Here is a 16,225-nt window from a genome sequence, read left to right on the forward strand (position 1 = left end):
TCAAACAAAAAAAACTAAATCGAAATCGGTTCATCCGTTCGGGAGCTACGATGCACAGACAGACACATACACAGACAGACAGACAAACAAACAGACAGACAGACAGGCACACACACAGACAGACACGTCAAACTTATTTTAACACCCCGTCGTTTTTGCGTCGGGGGTTAAAAATGAACTCGCTGTCAGTTTTGTGACGACAATTAAGCATAAAACCTGTCTAAAAATTTACTTTTTTCACATTCCGAATGTAGATTATCGCTTAAAGTTTATGTAATTGACACAAAAACAGTATTTTTATTGAAATGTCACGCTTAATTATCGTCACAAAACTGACAGTGAGTTAATTTTTAACCCCCGACGCAAAAACGACGGGGTGTTATAAGTTTGACGTGTCTCTCTGTGTGTGTGTCTGTCTGTTTGTCTGTCTGTCTGTCTGTGTGTGTGTCTGTCTGTGGCATCGTAGCTCCCGCACGGATGAACCGATTTAGATTTAGTTTTTTTTATCTGAAAGCTGAGTTAATCGGGAGTGTTTTTAGCCATGTTTCATGAAAATCGGTATACTTATATGTCGCGGTCGGTGGGTTTTTAAAAGTTTTAATTTTTGTTAACAACTTACGCTAATTGGGGGGTCCCAAATTCTGAAAACTCCCAGCGATCTATCTCTATCGCTCTTTCGTTTTGAGGCGACAAAGCCAGACTGCGTTTCGTCGGTGTCTAGCGTCAACGATCGTCTTTCGGAAAGGCTGGCAGTTCATAAAGAGCCTGGCTCAACTAGACTTGACTAGAAAAGGCTAGAAGGGAGTAGAGCAGCTCACCACGCCAGGTATCTCCCGCTTGAAGTTCTCGACAATCTCCTGCTTCTTCCTCCGCCGGGCCTCCTCGTGCTTGTCGACGCGGGCGTCGCCGAGCTGCGCCGCCACGTCCTCCAGCGCCGCCTGCAGCTCGTCGGCGCGGCTGCGGCAGGACCCGACGTCCGCCTGGAAAATAAACCCGATTAAAATTATCATATCAATATGAATCACATACAGTAACTAGGTAATTCCATGCAACAGAGTAATGTAAGTGACCAATTACTCGCATGTTTCTTCATTCATGGTGCCAATTTAAATATCAATATATCTAAGGATTAAAAGTAGGCTTATCTAGAGATAAATTAAGACTCCAACTTGCACCATAAATAAAAAAACACGCAATGAAGTGATCACTTACATTACAGTTACGTGGAATTGCCCAACTAAGTTACAAGTTAGTGTTCTCGTGCTTGCACTTTACCAAAGACATATGTAACTCCGTATACACAGCTACAGTCTAAGAAAAAACGTACCTCAGAATCATATAGAAGTAGGTACGGTGGCCTAGATGGCGTTACACCTTTGGGGAACACTCGGTTAGATGGCGCTAATATTGATATTTGAAATTTTAACACATATCAAGCTAAGAATGTGGGCCAAATTGTCAAAACTGAGGTATAAATAAAAGTTTTAAGCTTGTGTCGAGAGATGGCAGTCTATGCACTGTGATTACATATTTTACTTTGACAGTAACTCTCTTTATTACTTGATCCTCTTTGCACTTTACAGTAAAATTACGCTATTTAATCGACGCAGAAATTCGAGTCGGACCACAGAACTTAATTTAGATAGAAGAAACAAATTCATATATTTGTATAGGGGCCGAGCGTGTCAAATTTTGTACTGAAGTTGATTCTTGCCTGTAATTTTAAATATGTCTCAGGCTCTTGATTGTTCATAATTTTTGTGTTGTTGCAATTGAATATCACGTAACGAGGCATTTTTTATGTTTTGGTTGACTTCAACTTACAAAAATTGACGCCCGAAAGCTGCAAGCTGCGAGTAAAGACGGACAACTCAGTGGATTTCACTGAGTTCATTTGACACGCCGAGTAGATACGTTTGCTTGATCTATGGTATATATGACATCTGTGAGTCGGACGGTTTTCAAACTGAAAGATGGCGGGATTGGCGGGCCACGCAGGCGCTGCTGTTGAATAGTGGCCTTATCAAGGCATCCTTCTCAGGCACAATGTCTCCACACCGATCACTGATCACTCCTGATGAATGAGTATGACCTCATGAATTTCGTATTTTTCGACCACAGTATAAGGACGACTCAGTAATCATTAAATTCTTCTAACAAATTTTGCGCCGCACGGTTTGTCCAGTAGCGCTCTGCGCGACCGAGGTGCAGAGAGTATATAAATAAATAAATATTATAGGACATTCTTACACAGATTGACTGAGTCCCACGATAAGCTCATGATGGCTTGTGTTGCAGGTAATCAGACAACGATATATATAATATACAAATAATTATATACATAGAAAACATCCATGACTCAGGAACAAATATCTGTGCTCATCACACAAATAAATGCCCTTACCGGGATTCGAACCCGGGACCGCGGCGTAGCAGGCAGGGTCACTACGCGCTAGGCCAGACCGGTCGTCAAATGTAGATGCGGAACCGGATGATGCCGGTCGCGTCAGTACGCGCCGCTCTGCGTGGCGCTGCCAAGATCGCGCGGGGCGCGTGCGAGGGAGCCAAATACCAATCGCGGTAGATTAACTACTGAGTCGACCTTATAATGTGCTTCGACCTACTGTTCAGTTATAAATTCCTTGTGTTACTATTTTACCTGTAACTCGGCTCTGAGTCTGCGCTGCTCTTCCAATGCTTGTTCGGAACTGCGGATGTGCTCGTTCAGTTTCTCCACGCGCTTCATTGCCTCGTTTCTCTCGTGGCCCTGCAGACATTGGCGATTAGTATGACAAATATTAGAACCATGTATACGGACCACAATTAACATCAAACTCAAATAACAAATTTAATAACGAAAGAATCAAATATTCGTCATAAAAAAATTATTAATAATTTTACTGCCGAGACTTTCGTGTCCAAACGCACAAACGTTGGACGAATTTCGCGCGCGCCAAAAAGACGTTGTGGTTTTTTAAATCAAAGGGTTAATTCTTTGTTCACTGTAGAGCAGTGTTTTTCAAACTTATTGGTGCCACGGCCCATTATGACCTCTCAAATTTTTTCGCGACCCCCATACCTCGTTTCTAATATTACCTATAAGTTAGTGCTGAAAGATGTAATAAAAGTTGTAAATTCGATCAAAGGTAAAGATTTGCAAACTCGTCTAAATAGTATGCGTAACTATGGGTGTACTTTACCACTTATAACTCAGAGGTGAGATGGCTTTCGAGAGGAAGGGTTTTCACATGCGTTATAGAGCTTAAATCAGAATTATTAATGTTTTTACAATATTGTTGGTTGCTATGTTACGATATTGAAGGTAGCATATCTTGCCGGTATCTTTGACCACTTAAATGTTATGATCGCAAGTCTGCGAAGAAAGGGACGAAAACATAATTACAGAAAAAGATAAAGTTAACGGATTTCTAGCAAAAATTGAATTAGTGACAACATTTTTACACAGCATGCAGTTTGCGTATGCGTATGCAGTTTGATTATTTCCCTTGCATGGCTAAAATCATTCAAGAAATATCATCAGATATGGTGGAGCGCTTGCAAAGTTTAAAAAACCAACTCCAAAGTTATTTCTCTGAAACATTGATTGGTGATGGAAAGTTGCATTTTGAATACTTTTTTTTAATATTAAGTCCGTTGAGTTGGCCGATCTCAACGCCTCGGTGAAAGAAGCACCATTTCAATTGATGCGTTCTGGGTTAAAAGAATGGCTGAATATCCACATTTAATTTTAGTAAAAGAAGCCCTTAAAGTTTTGATCCCATTTGCTACGTCATATTTATGCGAGCTGACGTTTTCAACAAATAAACACAATTTATTTATTTATCATAAAATGAGTTGTTTTAAGGGTTGTTTTAATTTTCAAGAATTAGATTTTTTTAAGTTAAAAAAAAAATACCAGCCTGTCATTAGTTTATCTTAAAGCTGAACTTCGCGACCCCCTGGATAAATGCCGCGACCCCCCTGGGGGTCGCGACCCACACTTTGAAAAACACTGCTGTACAGTATACGAAATGTTTTTCCTTCGTCTTTTCACGGTGTCATGCTAGTTCGGTCGACGTTAGTACTACTTGTACAGTCGACTACAAAGAGATGTATCCATCTGTACTGAGACTAACTGAAATAACATGACACGTTCGTTCCGTGAGAATATAAAGGAAACACATTTCGCAACTACATCTGTATCTTATGGTTGTTATTCGTGAAACCGGAATAGACTTAAAAAAGTTAAATAAATTGATTTAAAAAAGTATCTGGTATATATTACCTTCTGCCTGTGCTTGTTCTCGAGTTCGCCCTTGCGACGCAGCTCGTTGTCCAGCCGGTCCTGGTCCGCCTTCTGCTCGCGGTTGACCGAGTCCAGCTCCTGCAAGTAGCGAGCCGCCTGCCGAGACGCTTCCATCTTCAGCTCTTCGTATTCGCGGATCTGTTACAAACATACATAGATAAAATCAAAATATAGAATAGAATAGAATAGAAAAACGTTTATTGCAGAAACCATCATACAGCACCACATACATTTGAAAGAAGAAAAAAGAGATCTTATGAACTAGATACTTAAAACAATATTGCGTATTACTAGCATGCAACAGAAGGTGCTGATGCTGCAGATAGAGGCCACAAAAGGACTCCACTCAGCATATGCTCCAGCATATAATGCTACAGCGCTGGTCTTCCGTGAAGCCCGATACAATTTGTCTCTGTCAAAGTATTTAACCCTTAAAAGCATAGTGATGTATATATGCATCATCTATTTTTGACTCTAATGACAGCATGTCAAAATTCAAATTTGAATAAATCTTCGTCAAGATCAGGCATTTAAGGGTTAACAGAAACAGACATAGATAATAGCCCCGTCAATCCCTACAGTTGTTTTTATATTTCGGATTTATTTGTCGTGGCGGCTAGCATCCACGACTCCTTTAACCCAAATTTCATAGATCAAAATTGCAGACATGGGCAAGTTACGATGGCGTTTTTTAGTCAACCCTTTGACTACTGCCAACCCCTTGAACGTAAAATTCATTCATTCACCTTATGTGTCATTCAATACTTATTATAAGTTTACATTTGTTAAATATAGGTTTAGAAGTTACCATGTGCAGAATACGCGCGGAACGATCCGCTTTGAATACGCTCGCAATCCGCGCGCATACTGCTTCGTCCGGCGCACCGCCATCATTGCGCTCCGCTCACGCTGCGCTTTCAAAACGCGCATGTGTGGCCGAGCTTTAAGTGTGTTAAGATATTTTTGCACTTGGTCAGAATCAATAGGTTACCTGGGCCTCCTCGAGGTGCACGTCGGCGCGCGCGGCCTGCGAGCCCGGCGCGGACTGCTCCCAGGCGGCGCGCTGCTCCTCCACAGCCGCCTCCAGCTGTAGCTAGCGGCCCTCGCCACGCACGGACTCACCTGGGCCTCCTCGAGGTGCACGTCGGCGCGCGCGGCCTGCGAGCCCGGCGCGGACTGCTCCCAGGCGGCGCGCTGCTCCTCCACAGCCGCCTCCAGCTGTAGCTAGCGGCCCTCGCCACGCACGGACTCACCTGGGCCTCCTCGAGGTGCACGTCGGCGCGCGCGGCCTGCGAGCCCGGCGCGGACTGCTCCCAGGCGGCGCGCTGCTCCTCCACAGCCGCCTCCAGCTGTAGCTAGCGGCCCTCGCCACGCACGGACTCACCTGGGCCTCCTCGAGGTGCACGTCGGCGCGCGCGGCCTGCGAGCCCGGCGCGGACTGCTCCCAGGCGGCGCGCTGCTCCTCCACAGCCGCCTCCAGCTGTAGCTAGCGGCCCTCGCCACGCACGGACTCACCTGGGCCTCCTCGAGGTGCACGTCGGCGCGCGCGGCCTGCGAGCCCGGCGCGGACTGCTCCCAGGCGGCGCGCTGCTCCTCCACAGCCGCCTCCAGCTGTAGCTAGCGGCCCTCGCCACGCACGGACTCACCTGGGCCTCCTCGAGGTGCACGTCGGCGCGCGCGGCCTGCGAGCCCGGCGCGGACTGCTCCCAGGCGGCGCGCTGCTCCTCCACAGCCGCCTCCAGCTGTAGCTAGCGGCCCTCGCCACGCACGGACTCACCTGGGCCTCCTCGAGGTGCACGTCGGCGCGCGCGGCCTGCGAGCCCGGCGCGGACTGCTCCCAGGCGGCGCGCTGCTCCTCCACAGCCGCCTCCAGCTGTAGCTAGCGGCCCTCGCCACGCACGGACTCACCTGGGCCTCCTCGAGGTGCACGTCGGCGCGCGCGGCCTGCGAGCCCGGCGCGGACTGCTCCCAGGCGGCGCGCTGCTCCTCCACAGCCGCCTCCAGCTGTAGCTAGCGGCCCTCGCCACGCACGGACTCACCTGGGCCTCCTCGAGGTGCACGTCGGCGCGCGCGGCCTGCGAGCCCGGCGCGGACTGCTCCCAGGCGGCGCGCTGCTCCTCCACAGCCGCCTCCAGCTGTAGCTAGCGGCCCTCGCCACGCACGGACTCACCTGGGCCTCCTCGAGGTGCACGTCGGCGCGCGCGGCCTGCGAGCCCGGCGCGGACTGCTCCCAGGCGGCGCGCTGCTCCTCCACAGCCGCCTCCAGCTGTAGCTAGCGGCCCTCGCCACGCACGGACTCACCTGGGCCTCCTCGAGGTGCACGTCGGCGCGCGCGGCCTGCGAGCCCGGCGCGGACTGCTCCCAGGCGGCGCGCTGCTCCTCCACAGCCGCCTCCAGCTGTAGCTAGCGGCCCTCGCCACGCACGGACTCACCTGGGCCTCCTCGAGGTGCACGTCGGCGCGCGCGGCCTGCGAGCCCGGCGCGGACTGCTCCCAGGCGGCGCGCTGCTCCTCCACAGCCGCCTCCAGCTGTAGCTAGCGGCCCTCGCCACGCACGGACTCACCTGGGCCTCCTCGAGGTGCACGTCGGCGCGCGCGGCCTGCGAGCCCGGCGCGGACTGCTCCCAGGCGGCGCGCTGCTCCTCCACAGCCGCCTCCAGCTGTAGCTAGCGGCCCTCGCCACGCACGGACTCACCTGGGCCTCCTCGAGGTGCACGTCGGCGCGCGCGGCCTGCGAGCCCGGCGCGGACTGCTCCCAGGCGGCGCGCTGCTCCTCCACAGCCGCCTCCAGCTGTAGCTAGCGGCCCTCGCCACGCACGGACTCACCTGGGCCTCCTCGAGGTGCACGTCGGCGCGCGCGGCCTGCGAGCCCGGCGCGGACTGCTCCCAGGCGGCGCGCTGCTCCTCCACAGCCGCCTCCAGCTGTAGCTAGCGGCCCTCGCCACGCACGGACTCACCTGGGCCTCCTCGAGGTGCACGTCGGCGCGCGCGGCCTGCGAGCCCGGCGCGGACTGCTCCCAGGCGGCGCGCTGCTCCTCCACAGCCGCCTCCAGCTGTAGCTAGCGGCCCTCGCCACGCACGGACTCACCTGGGCCTCCTCGAGGTGCACGTCGGCGCGCGCGGCCTGCGAGCCCGGCGCGGACTGCTCCCAGGCGGCGCGCTGCTCCTCCACAGCCGCCTCCAGCTGTAGCTAGCGGCCCTCGCCACGCACGGACTCACCTGGGCCTCCTCGAGGTGCACGTCGGCGCGCGCGGCCTGCGAGCCCGGCGCGGACTGCTCCCAGGCGGCGCGCTGCTCCTCCACAGCCGCCTCCAGCTGTAGCTAGCGGCCCTCGCCACGCACGGACTCACCTGGGCCTCCTCGAGGTGCACGTCGGCGCGCGCGGCCTGCGAGCCCGGCGCGGACTGCTCCCAGGCGGCGCGCTGCTCCTCCACAGCCGCCTCCAGCTGTAGCTAGCGGCCCTCGCCACGCACGGACTCACCTGGGCCTCCTCGAGGTGCACGTCGGCGCGCGCGGCCTGCGAGCCCGGCGCGGACTGCTCCCAGGCGGCGCGCTGCTCCTCCACAGCCGCCTCCAGCTGTAGCTAGCGGCCCTCGCCACGCACGGACTCACCTGGGCCTCCTCGAGGTGCACGTCGGCGCGCGCGGCCTGCGAGCCCGGCGCGGACTGCTCCCAGGCGGCGCGCTGCTCCTCCACAGCGCGCAGCTCCGCCTCTAGCTTGCGGAGATCCGCCTGCATTCAGTCACATAACATTTTTTAAAATTACACGGACTATAAAAATGAGCCCAAAAAATAAGTCAAAGAGAGACTAGTGCTACTCGCGTCTGTTGCAGACTCTAACGTCGTCATTTGACAAAAAGTAAGTACAGTGAGACACAGGCAGCTTTCAGGACTGAGACATTCTATAGGACTGTAAATTTTTCAATTAAAATAAAAAACCTCTTAGGCAGACACTTTGAGTTACTAAAATTGTATTCCATTCGTTTTACGACAAGTATTATCGGGATCTAGTCGTATTTGAACTCACCTGATGCGCCTCGTGCGCCTTTCTGGCCTGCTCCAGAGTCTTGGCGGCGCTTTCCAGCTTCTTCTGAGTGTGCGTCACTCGCTCCTTAGCTTTGATGAATGTGGGACGCTTCTTCGAAATCTCCGCTTCCTGAGAACAGAGTTGATAACTTTAGTGTACTCTTACAATCTAACTAATTTGGCACTATGCGAATATTTTATCCAAGAATATCCTCCACTATGAAATTCCTGGACAATTTTGCCACATAAAGTAATTCTCTGCCTATCCTTATTCTCGTGTATCCTGTCACGCTTGATTATTTTTTTTTTTATTTTTTTTATTAGCCTACTGTAGTGTCCCACTGCTGGGCAAAGGCCTCCCCTCGCTTCTTCCACTCAACCCTGTCATGTGCGTAATTTTGCCAGCTTGGATAAAATGCGTTCAAGTCGTCCCGCCATCTCTTTTTCGGTCTGCCTGAACCCCGGCCTGCACCCTCCACGGTGTTCCGTGGGTCCCACTCGGTTACAATTTTGGCCCACCGTTCAGGGTGCATGCGGCAGACATGTCCAGCCCAGTTCCACTTAAGCGTAGCGGTCTTGCTTGATTATTAAACTGTATAATACATACAATCACGCCTGTATCCCATAAAATGGTAGACAGAGCACATGAAACTACTCAAGTTTCCGTCCCAATAGAAAGAAAGTGTTGAAAGCCTACGCCTGAATTTTAAACCATATTCGACAGTCGACTTCTACGACACCCACGGGAAGAAGGGGTGGTGAAATTCGTAAAAATAGAGGCTATTTTTTTTTTGTAAAAATGAATATTATTTGTGATTTTGAGTAGAAATCATATAGATAGTCCCAATTCTAGAGTCTTTGCGGAAAGAAAAGATTGATGAATGTATTGTTTCTGTCTTGAGTCTGGATAACCAAAAATTAAGTCAATTAATTAAAAGTTCGGAGTCATCATCATTCATCATCATTTCAGCCATTAATCGCCCACTGCTGAGCACAGGCCTCCCTTCGTGTACGCCACTTATCTCGGTCCTGGGCTAATCTCATCCAGAAGTGCCCTGCAGTTTTTCGAATGTCGTCCACCCAAAGTTCGGAGTATATGGGTATTTTCAGAATTTGGGACACCCTAATTAGCGTAATTTGTTAACAAAAAATAATTCGCTGTCAGTTTTGTGACGACAATTATGCATAAAATCTGTCTAAAAACTTACTTTTTTCTCATTCTGAATGTAGATTTTCGTTTAAAGTTTATATAATTAACACAAAAACAATATTATTATAGAAATTGCATGCTTAATTATCGCCACAAAACTGACAGTGAGTTAATTTTGTTAGTTAACACGTTACGCTAATTGGTTTTGGAACCCGAAATTAACGATGAAACCTCGTCAAGCGCTTTTCATTAATTTCTCTCCAAGAAAACTAAAAAATCCACTAATCTAAAAAGATGTTGCAATAACAATCAAAGTTATGTTTGTTCAAATGTACAACATACTTAATCGTATAAAAAATACAAATGGTACTTACCTCAACGTACGAAAGATTAGTCTGCTTATGAATTCCATGAAATTTTAGATCAAACACTGCTAAAAACTTTTTTCTCTAATTATTTTTACACACCGGCACGCACGCCTTCTAACTTTTGTTGAAAAACTAACCGAGATGGCTGACAGCTGTCACCAAAGCACGCGTAAATTTGAATCGATCTAAGTAGCCATACTGCCACGTCCCGGTTTTATCCCCATACCCGGTTTTGGACTAATCTCCCCTACTTAGTTTATAAAAGGATATAAAAATAGTAGGGAAATACGACGGGCCGAACGAAATGTTTCCGTTATATTCCAAACTCTAGCAATACCAAACAAATATCAAATGACATTTCGCACATAAATTCCAAAAAACTCATTGGTGCGAGCCGGGGTTCGTACCCGCCCAATGCCAAACAAGGTAAATGAAAGAATAAACATACCACTTCCCTGATCTCCTGCTCGATCTTGGCCAGCTCGCGCTGCACTGTCCCCGACTCCTTCTTCCTCTCCTTCAGAGAGTCCTCGGCCTTCTGCCGCTTCTTCTCCACCTTGGTCAACTCCGACTGCTTGTGCTGCAGGTCCTCCTCCAGGTTCTGGATCTCCTTCTCGTTGTGGTACAGGTGGAAGAGCTGGAGCTCCACTTTTTTCTCTTGCTATGATGTAAAAAATTATAGAGTTAGAAAAAGCTGGAGCTGCAAAGTTAATAAAGCATCCATATTACATAAAGAAAGTGTGTGTCACTCCGTTCTATCGCCGCGCTGCAAGTACATGTTTCAGTCCGTCTTTCTATTGTTACTTTGGTCGCGAAAAGGATGTCCGCTTGTGGAATGGCGACGCTTATTAAATAAATATCATGAATAAAATAAATACCATTTTTTACACAGATAATAAGTACCCCGAGATTCAGTTGAAGGGTGGAGACTAATATAATAGTATAACACTTTTATCTGAGTATTATTTCGTTTTAATCCATAGGCTATCGCGAGCGACAACCTGCGGCTCGTTTCTTTGTAAAATTTTGTAGGCATTTAAAAAGGCGGCATGTATTAACATAAAGCAGTGGGCCTTCTGTACTTGTACTATTATATATTCTGTGGTATTGCTGGTAAAGGAACATTCATAAAATTGCATTAAAAAATAAAATTCATATTCATGACTGTTTAGATAAATACAAGTGAAAGCTTTGAATAGACAGACAGAAAGTTTTAGTTATTTTAATCAAGCTTTGAAATCAGCAAACTGCTACTGGACAACTTGTATGTCAAAATCTACTATTTACTAACTTAACAAGTTTTTTAACCCCCAGCGCAAAAAAGATGGGGCATAAAAAGCTTGTCGTGTCTGTCTGCCTGTTTGTGTGTCTATCTGTGGCATCATAGCTTTCGACCAGACAACCCGATTTAGATCTTTTTTAGGGTTCCGTAGTCAACTAGAAACCCTTATAGTTTCGCCATGTCTGTCTGTCCATCCGTCCGTCCGTCCGCGGATAATCTCAGTAACCGTTAGCACTACAAAGCTGAAATTTGGTACCAATATGTATATGAATCACGCCGACAAAGTGCAAAAATAAAAAATGGAAAAAAATGTTTTATTAGGGTACCCCCCCTACATGTAAAGTGGGGGCTGAAATATTTTTTCATTCCAACCCTAACATGTGATATATTGTTGGATAGATATTTAAAAATGAATAAGGGTTTGCTAAGATCGTTTTTTGATATTTTTTATATTTTCGGAAATAATCGCTCCTAAAGGAAAAAAAAGTGCGTCCCCCCCCCCTCTAACTTTTGAACCATATGTTTAAAAAATATGAAAAAAATCACAAAAGTAGAACTTTATAAAGACTTTCTAGGAAAATTGTTTTGAACTTGATAGGTTCAGTAGTTTTTGAGAAAAATACGGAAAACTACGGAACCCTACACTGAGCGTGGCCCGACACGCTCTTGGCCGGTTTTTTTTTGTTTGGAAGTTAAATGGAGGAGTGTTCTTAGACATGTTTGATGAAAATCGATCCACCATGTCAAGGTCTTTTCCAAATTTAAATTTTGTATCATGGTTTTAATGATAAGTTCACCTTGTAGTGCAAAATGTTCAACTTACCAGCTCCTCCTTAAGCCGGGTGTACTTCTCGGCCTCCTCCTTCTCAAACTTGGCCTCCTTCCTCTCGGCGGCCACTCCCTTCTTCTTCTGGTAGCTGAACTGGGCCTCCTCGTCTGCGCGGTTCACTTCGGCGCGGCACGCTTCGTATTGCTCTTTCAGGACACCGGATCTGGATAGAAGTACTTTATTATTAGCGTTTGGTATGAAATTTGGCCACTAACAAATTCATACAACAGTGGTGGGCAAAGTACCCGTGGGCTGGACTGGACATGAACTTTATGACCAGAACTGTACTTAATTAAAATGCATTTTTGGTGTTAATCCGGCCCGCCTTTTAATACAATTGCAACAAATACAGTTTTTGAACCACTGTCCTAAACAGTACAAAATTTCACTAAGGTCAAGCATCCTATGGTTCAAGCAGTTGTTTGGACTGTTCTGAGTGACTCTCATGATAATTAATGGCTAAAACATACTAGTTAGAATCTTGCTTGAAGCAATTAATATTTTCATTTTCACTCAGTACAAAACAAATGAATGTTGATATCTTACCCACTGATCTCCTCAAAAAGAGCAGTCCTTTCCTTAGGGTTCTTCATGGCAATGCTCTCAACAGCCCCTTGGAACACCAGGAAATTCTTAGCCTTCACATTGATGCCTAGACGCTCCAACTCTGCCAAGTAGTTACTCACCGACACGGACTGTGAAATGTTGTTCTCATTTAGTTTAGGGTCAAATATACACCGTGTTTTTTTTGTGTTCCGTTAAATTCGATACGTCATCAGGTTCATTATCAGGAACTATCCTGTATATCACTTTTAGATAAATTCACAAAAAAAAATTCATTGTTTTCATACATAATAAATGAATTTATTAGTGTGAGAGACCCTTAAGGATAGAATTCAAGTTAGTGTCAAGTGATTCACGTCACATGTCAAAACAAATAACTTAGGAATTGATAAAGGCTGCCATACACGTGTTCAGTAATTATCTTAATTCTTTTAATAACTCAATAACCGTAAAAGTTAAGACGCTTGTTTCTTAGAGAAATGAATTGTATTTGACTTAAAGAACCTTCCCTTAAAGTTAACGGAATTCAATAAAAACAAGGTTACAGTGACTATATTGAATTACAACTTCAGCATATTGGCCACAAGTCGTCTCCTTCACGATTTTCGTCGACATCTCTTCTAAATACCTAAAACAGGTATGGATATGTTCCTCGTTCTCTCCAGATTACGACTTGACCTGTTTTAGTTTAAGGAGGGGGGGACGGGTCGAGAAAAAGGGGGGGGAAAGATGGCGACCGACCATCATAGATATTTATTCACATCTCGAGTCCTATGGCACCAATCTGTTCGTGCGAGGTGTCATTTGAAAGCTTAATAAACCTACTTTAATTGTTTTCAAATAACTATGCTCATAAAAGCAACCGTTTAGGAAATATTTGAAAATATGTGTTTTTTTATCGCGCATGAATTGCATAAGTACTAGTAAAAAATGCGTCTAACTCAATAAACAATAACTTTACCGCAATTGATGTTATTATAAATATTTTGCGTCTATTCATGCTCTTTCTAAAAATATAAGTTTCATTGGTATATGATAATATATAACCATGTAATTAAGAATTTTGTTTGGCAGGGGTTATCCTCCAGGTCGCATAAACGGGCGCTGACCGTAGTAAAGTATTCAATATTTTTGAGGTCTTATTTTACGGATCCATATGTGAGAGGTATCGTTTGAAAGATAATTAAACCTACTATAATTGTTTACACATAAATATAGTATTAAACGTAGCTGTTTACATAATATTTGAAAATATGTGTTTTTTATCGAGCATGAATCGCACAAGTACTGGTAAAAAAAGCTTCTAAGTCAATAAACAATAACGTTACCGCAATTGATGTTATTATAAAATTTACGCGACTATTCATGAGCTTTCTAAAAATATAAGTTTTATTGGTAAGTGATAATATAACCATTAAATTACGAATTTTGTTTCGTAGTGGTCACTCCGCCGGTCGCATAAAAATGAGCGCTGACCGTAGTAAAGTATTCAATATTTTTAAGTTCTTATTTTACGGATCCATATGTAAGAGGTATCATTTGAAAGCAAATTAAACCTACTATAATTATTTTTGAATAAATTTTACAAAATTTTACAAAATATTTGAAAACATGAGTTTTTTTTCGAGCACGAGTTGCACATATACAGATAAAAAATGCTTCTAACTTAATAAACCATAACTTTACCGCAATTAATGTTAATATAAAATTTACGCGAAATTTCATGCGCTTTCTAAAAATATAAGTTTTATTGGTGTATGATAATATATGACCAAGTAATTACGAATTTGGTTTAGCAGGGGTCACTGCGCCCTGTCACGATATTGGGTGCTGACTGACCGTCGCCAAATTTTCTACGTTACTCAGATCCTATTTTACTGATAAATTTGCGAGAGGTATCATTTGAAAGCATATTATGCGTACTATCTTTATTTCTAATATTTCAAGTCGAAACTGTAGAAGTTTACAAAATATTTGATTAGCAATATGTGTATTTTACTGTGCATGAATAGCATTGGCATTGATAAGACACGCCTCTAGCTTAATAAATTATAGTTTTCCGCAACAGTTGATAACAAAATAAACGGAAAATGTATGACTTACACAAAAAATATGTTTGGTTTGTATTGCATAAACAATTAATTTGATTTTGTTCAGCTCACCTACTGCGCACCATCATAGAAATGGATGTCCACCGTCGTTGCCTTTTTTCATGATTTTTCAGATTTTATTTCACTAATCGTATATTCATAATAAATATAATCTATCACGTATCGAATTTACTTATATACTTAATTGATCAGTAAAATAAAATCTGTAAAATGATGAAAAAATTAAGGCAACGGCGGAGGACATCCGTTTATATGACGATTGACCGTGCGCAGTGGGTATGGTGGACAAATTAACATTAATTGTTTAAGCAAAACTAACAAAACTCATTTTTTGTAAAGGCCATACATTTTGCGGTTCATTTCGTTATTATATCAATTGCGGAAAAATATAATTTATTGAGCTAGAAGCATGTTTCACTCGTATCAGTGCGAATGCTATTCATAATATACAGTAAAAATACACATATTGTCAAATATTTTGTAAACTTCTACAATTACGACTAAAATTATTAAAAAGTAACGATAGTACGCATAATATGCTTTCAGATCATACCTCTCACAAATTAATCGCTAAAATAGGATCTGAGAAATACATAAAATTAGGCGACGGTTAGCACCTATTTACGTCACGGGGGTGCAGTGACACCTGCTAAACCAAATTCGTAATTACTTGGTTGTATAATATCATACATCAATAAAACTTATATTTTTAGAAAGCATATGAAATGTCCTGTAAATCTTATCATAACATTATTTGCGGTAAAGTTATTGTTTATTGGTCATGCACCAAGATACTATCTTAAAAATTATGAAAACGGCAACGAAAATGGTCATCCATGTATATGACGGTGCGCAGTGAGTATGATGGATAAATTAACATTAATTGTTTATGCAATACTGACAAAACTTATTATTTGCAAAAGGTCATACATTTCGCCGTTTATTTTGTTATTATATCAATTGCGGAAAAAATATAATTCATTGAGCTAGAAGCATGTTTTACTCACATCGGTCCCAATGCATATTTTCAAATATTTTGTTAGCTACTACAGTTACAACTAAAATTATTGAGAACTAATGATAGTACGCATAATATGCTTTCAAAAGATTCCTGTTAAATAAAATAGGATCTGAAAAATATAGAAAATTTGGCGACGGTCAGCATCCATACGTGGCCGGCCCCTACTTAACCATATTTGTAATTTTAAACGTTTAATTTCAATGACATTATGATTTAATACATGACATTTTAATTTACTTAACCCGTGCACAGGCGGGGAAGTTAAAGGAGAAAGACTATAATTGTAGTTTTCTTGATAAAATTTGATTTATGTTTATTTCAAAGAAGATTTTTATTGCTGTTACGCATTTTTTATAATATTGTGGTGCAATAAAAACTACTAATCATATTGTTGTTTATTATTTTATCAAAATTTTACCATTTATAAAAAAAGACTCGAGACTCGAGAAGACTCGAGACTTTGGGCTCGAGATTTCTCGAAACTCGAGACTTCTAATAGGTCGAGAAATCAGAAACCCTATACGTAATTATTTGTAATTACTTGGTTATATAATATTATACACCAATAA

At 44.3% G+C, this 16,225-nt stretch overlaps 1 protein-coding gene across 1 annotated transcript in view; it reads right to left on the bottom strand.

The window, feature by feature from the left end:
• Positions 1 to 16,225, bottom strand: part of LOC125230217 (structural maintenance of chromosomes protein 1A) — a 38,090-nt gene that overhangs the window by 14,583 nt on the left and 7,282 nt on the right. Inside the window, exons 4-11 of the mRNA XM_048135306.1 lie at positions 12,507 to 12,655; positions 11,955 to 12,123; positions 10,298 to 10,510; positions 8,333 to 8,461; positions 7,918 to 8,037; positions 4,286 to 4,444; positions 2,660 to 2,767; positions 819 to 980 (exon numbers count right to left, since the gene is read on the bottom strand). Coding sequence (XP_047991263.1) covers positions 819 to 980; positions 2,660 to 2,767; positions 4,286 to 4,444; positions 7,918 to 8,037; positions 8,333 to 8,461; positions 10,298 to 10,510; positions 11,955 to 12,123; positions 12,507 to 12,655 — 1,209 coding nt within the window. The remainder of the gene's footprint in view (positions 1 to 818; positions 981 to 2,659; positions 2,768 to 4,285; positions 4,445 to 7,917; positions 8,038 to 8,332; positions 8,462 to 10,297; positions 10,511 to 11,954; positions 12,124 to 12,506; positions 12,656 to 16,225) is intronic.

The sequence above is a fragment of the Leguminivora glycinivorella genome, chromosome 10 (assembly GCF_023078275.1).
Source record: "Leguminivora glycinivorella isolate SPB_JAAS2020 chromosome 10, LegGlyc_1.1, whole genome shotgun sequence".
NCBI lineage: Eukaryota > Metazoa > Arthropoda > Insecta > Lepidoptera > Tortricidae > Leguminivora > Leguminivora glycinivorella.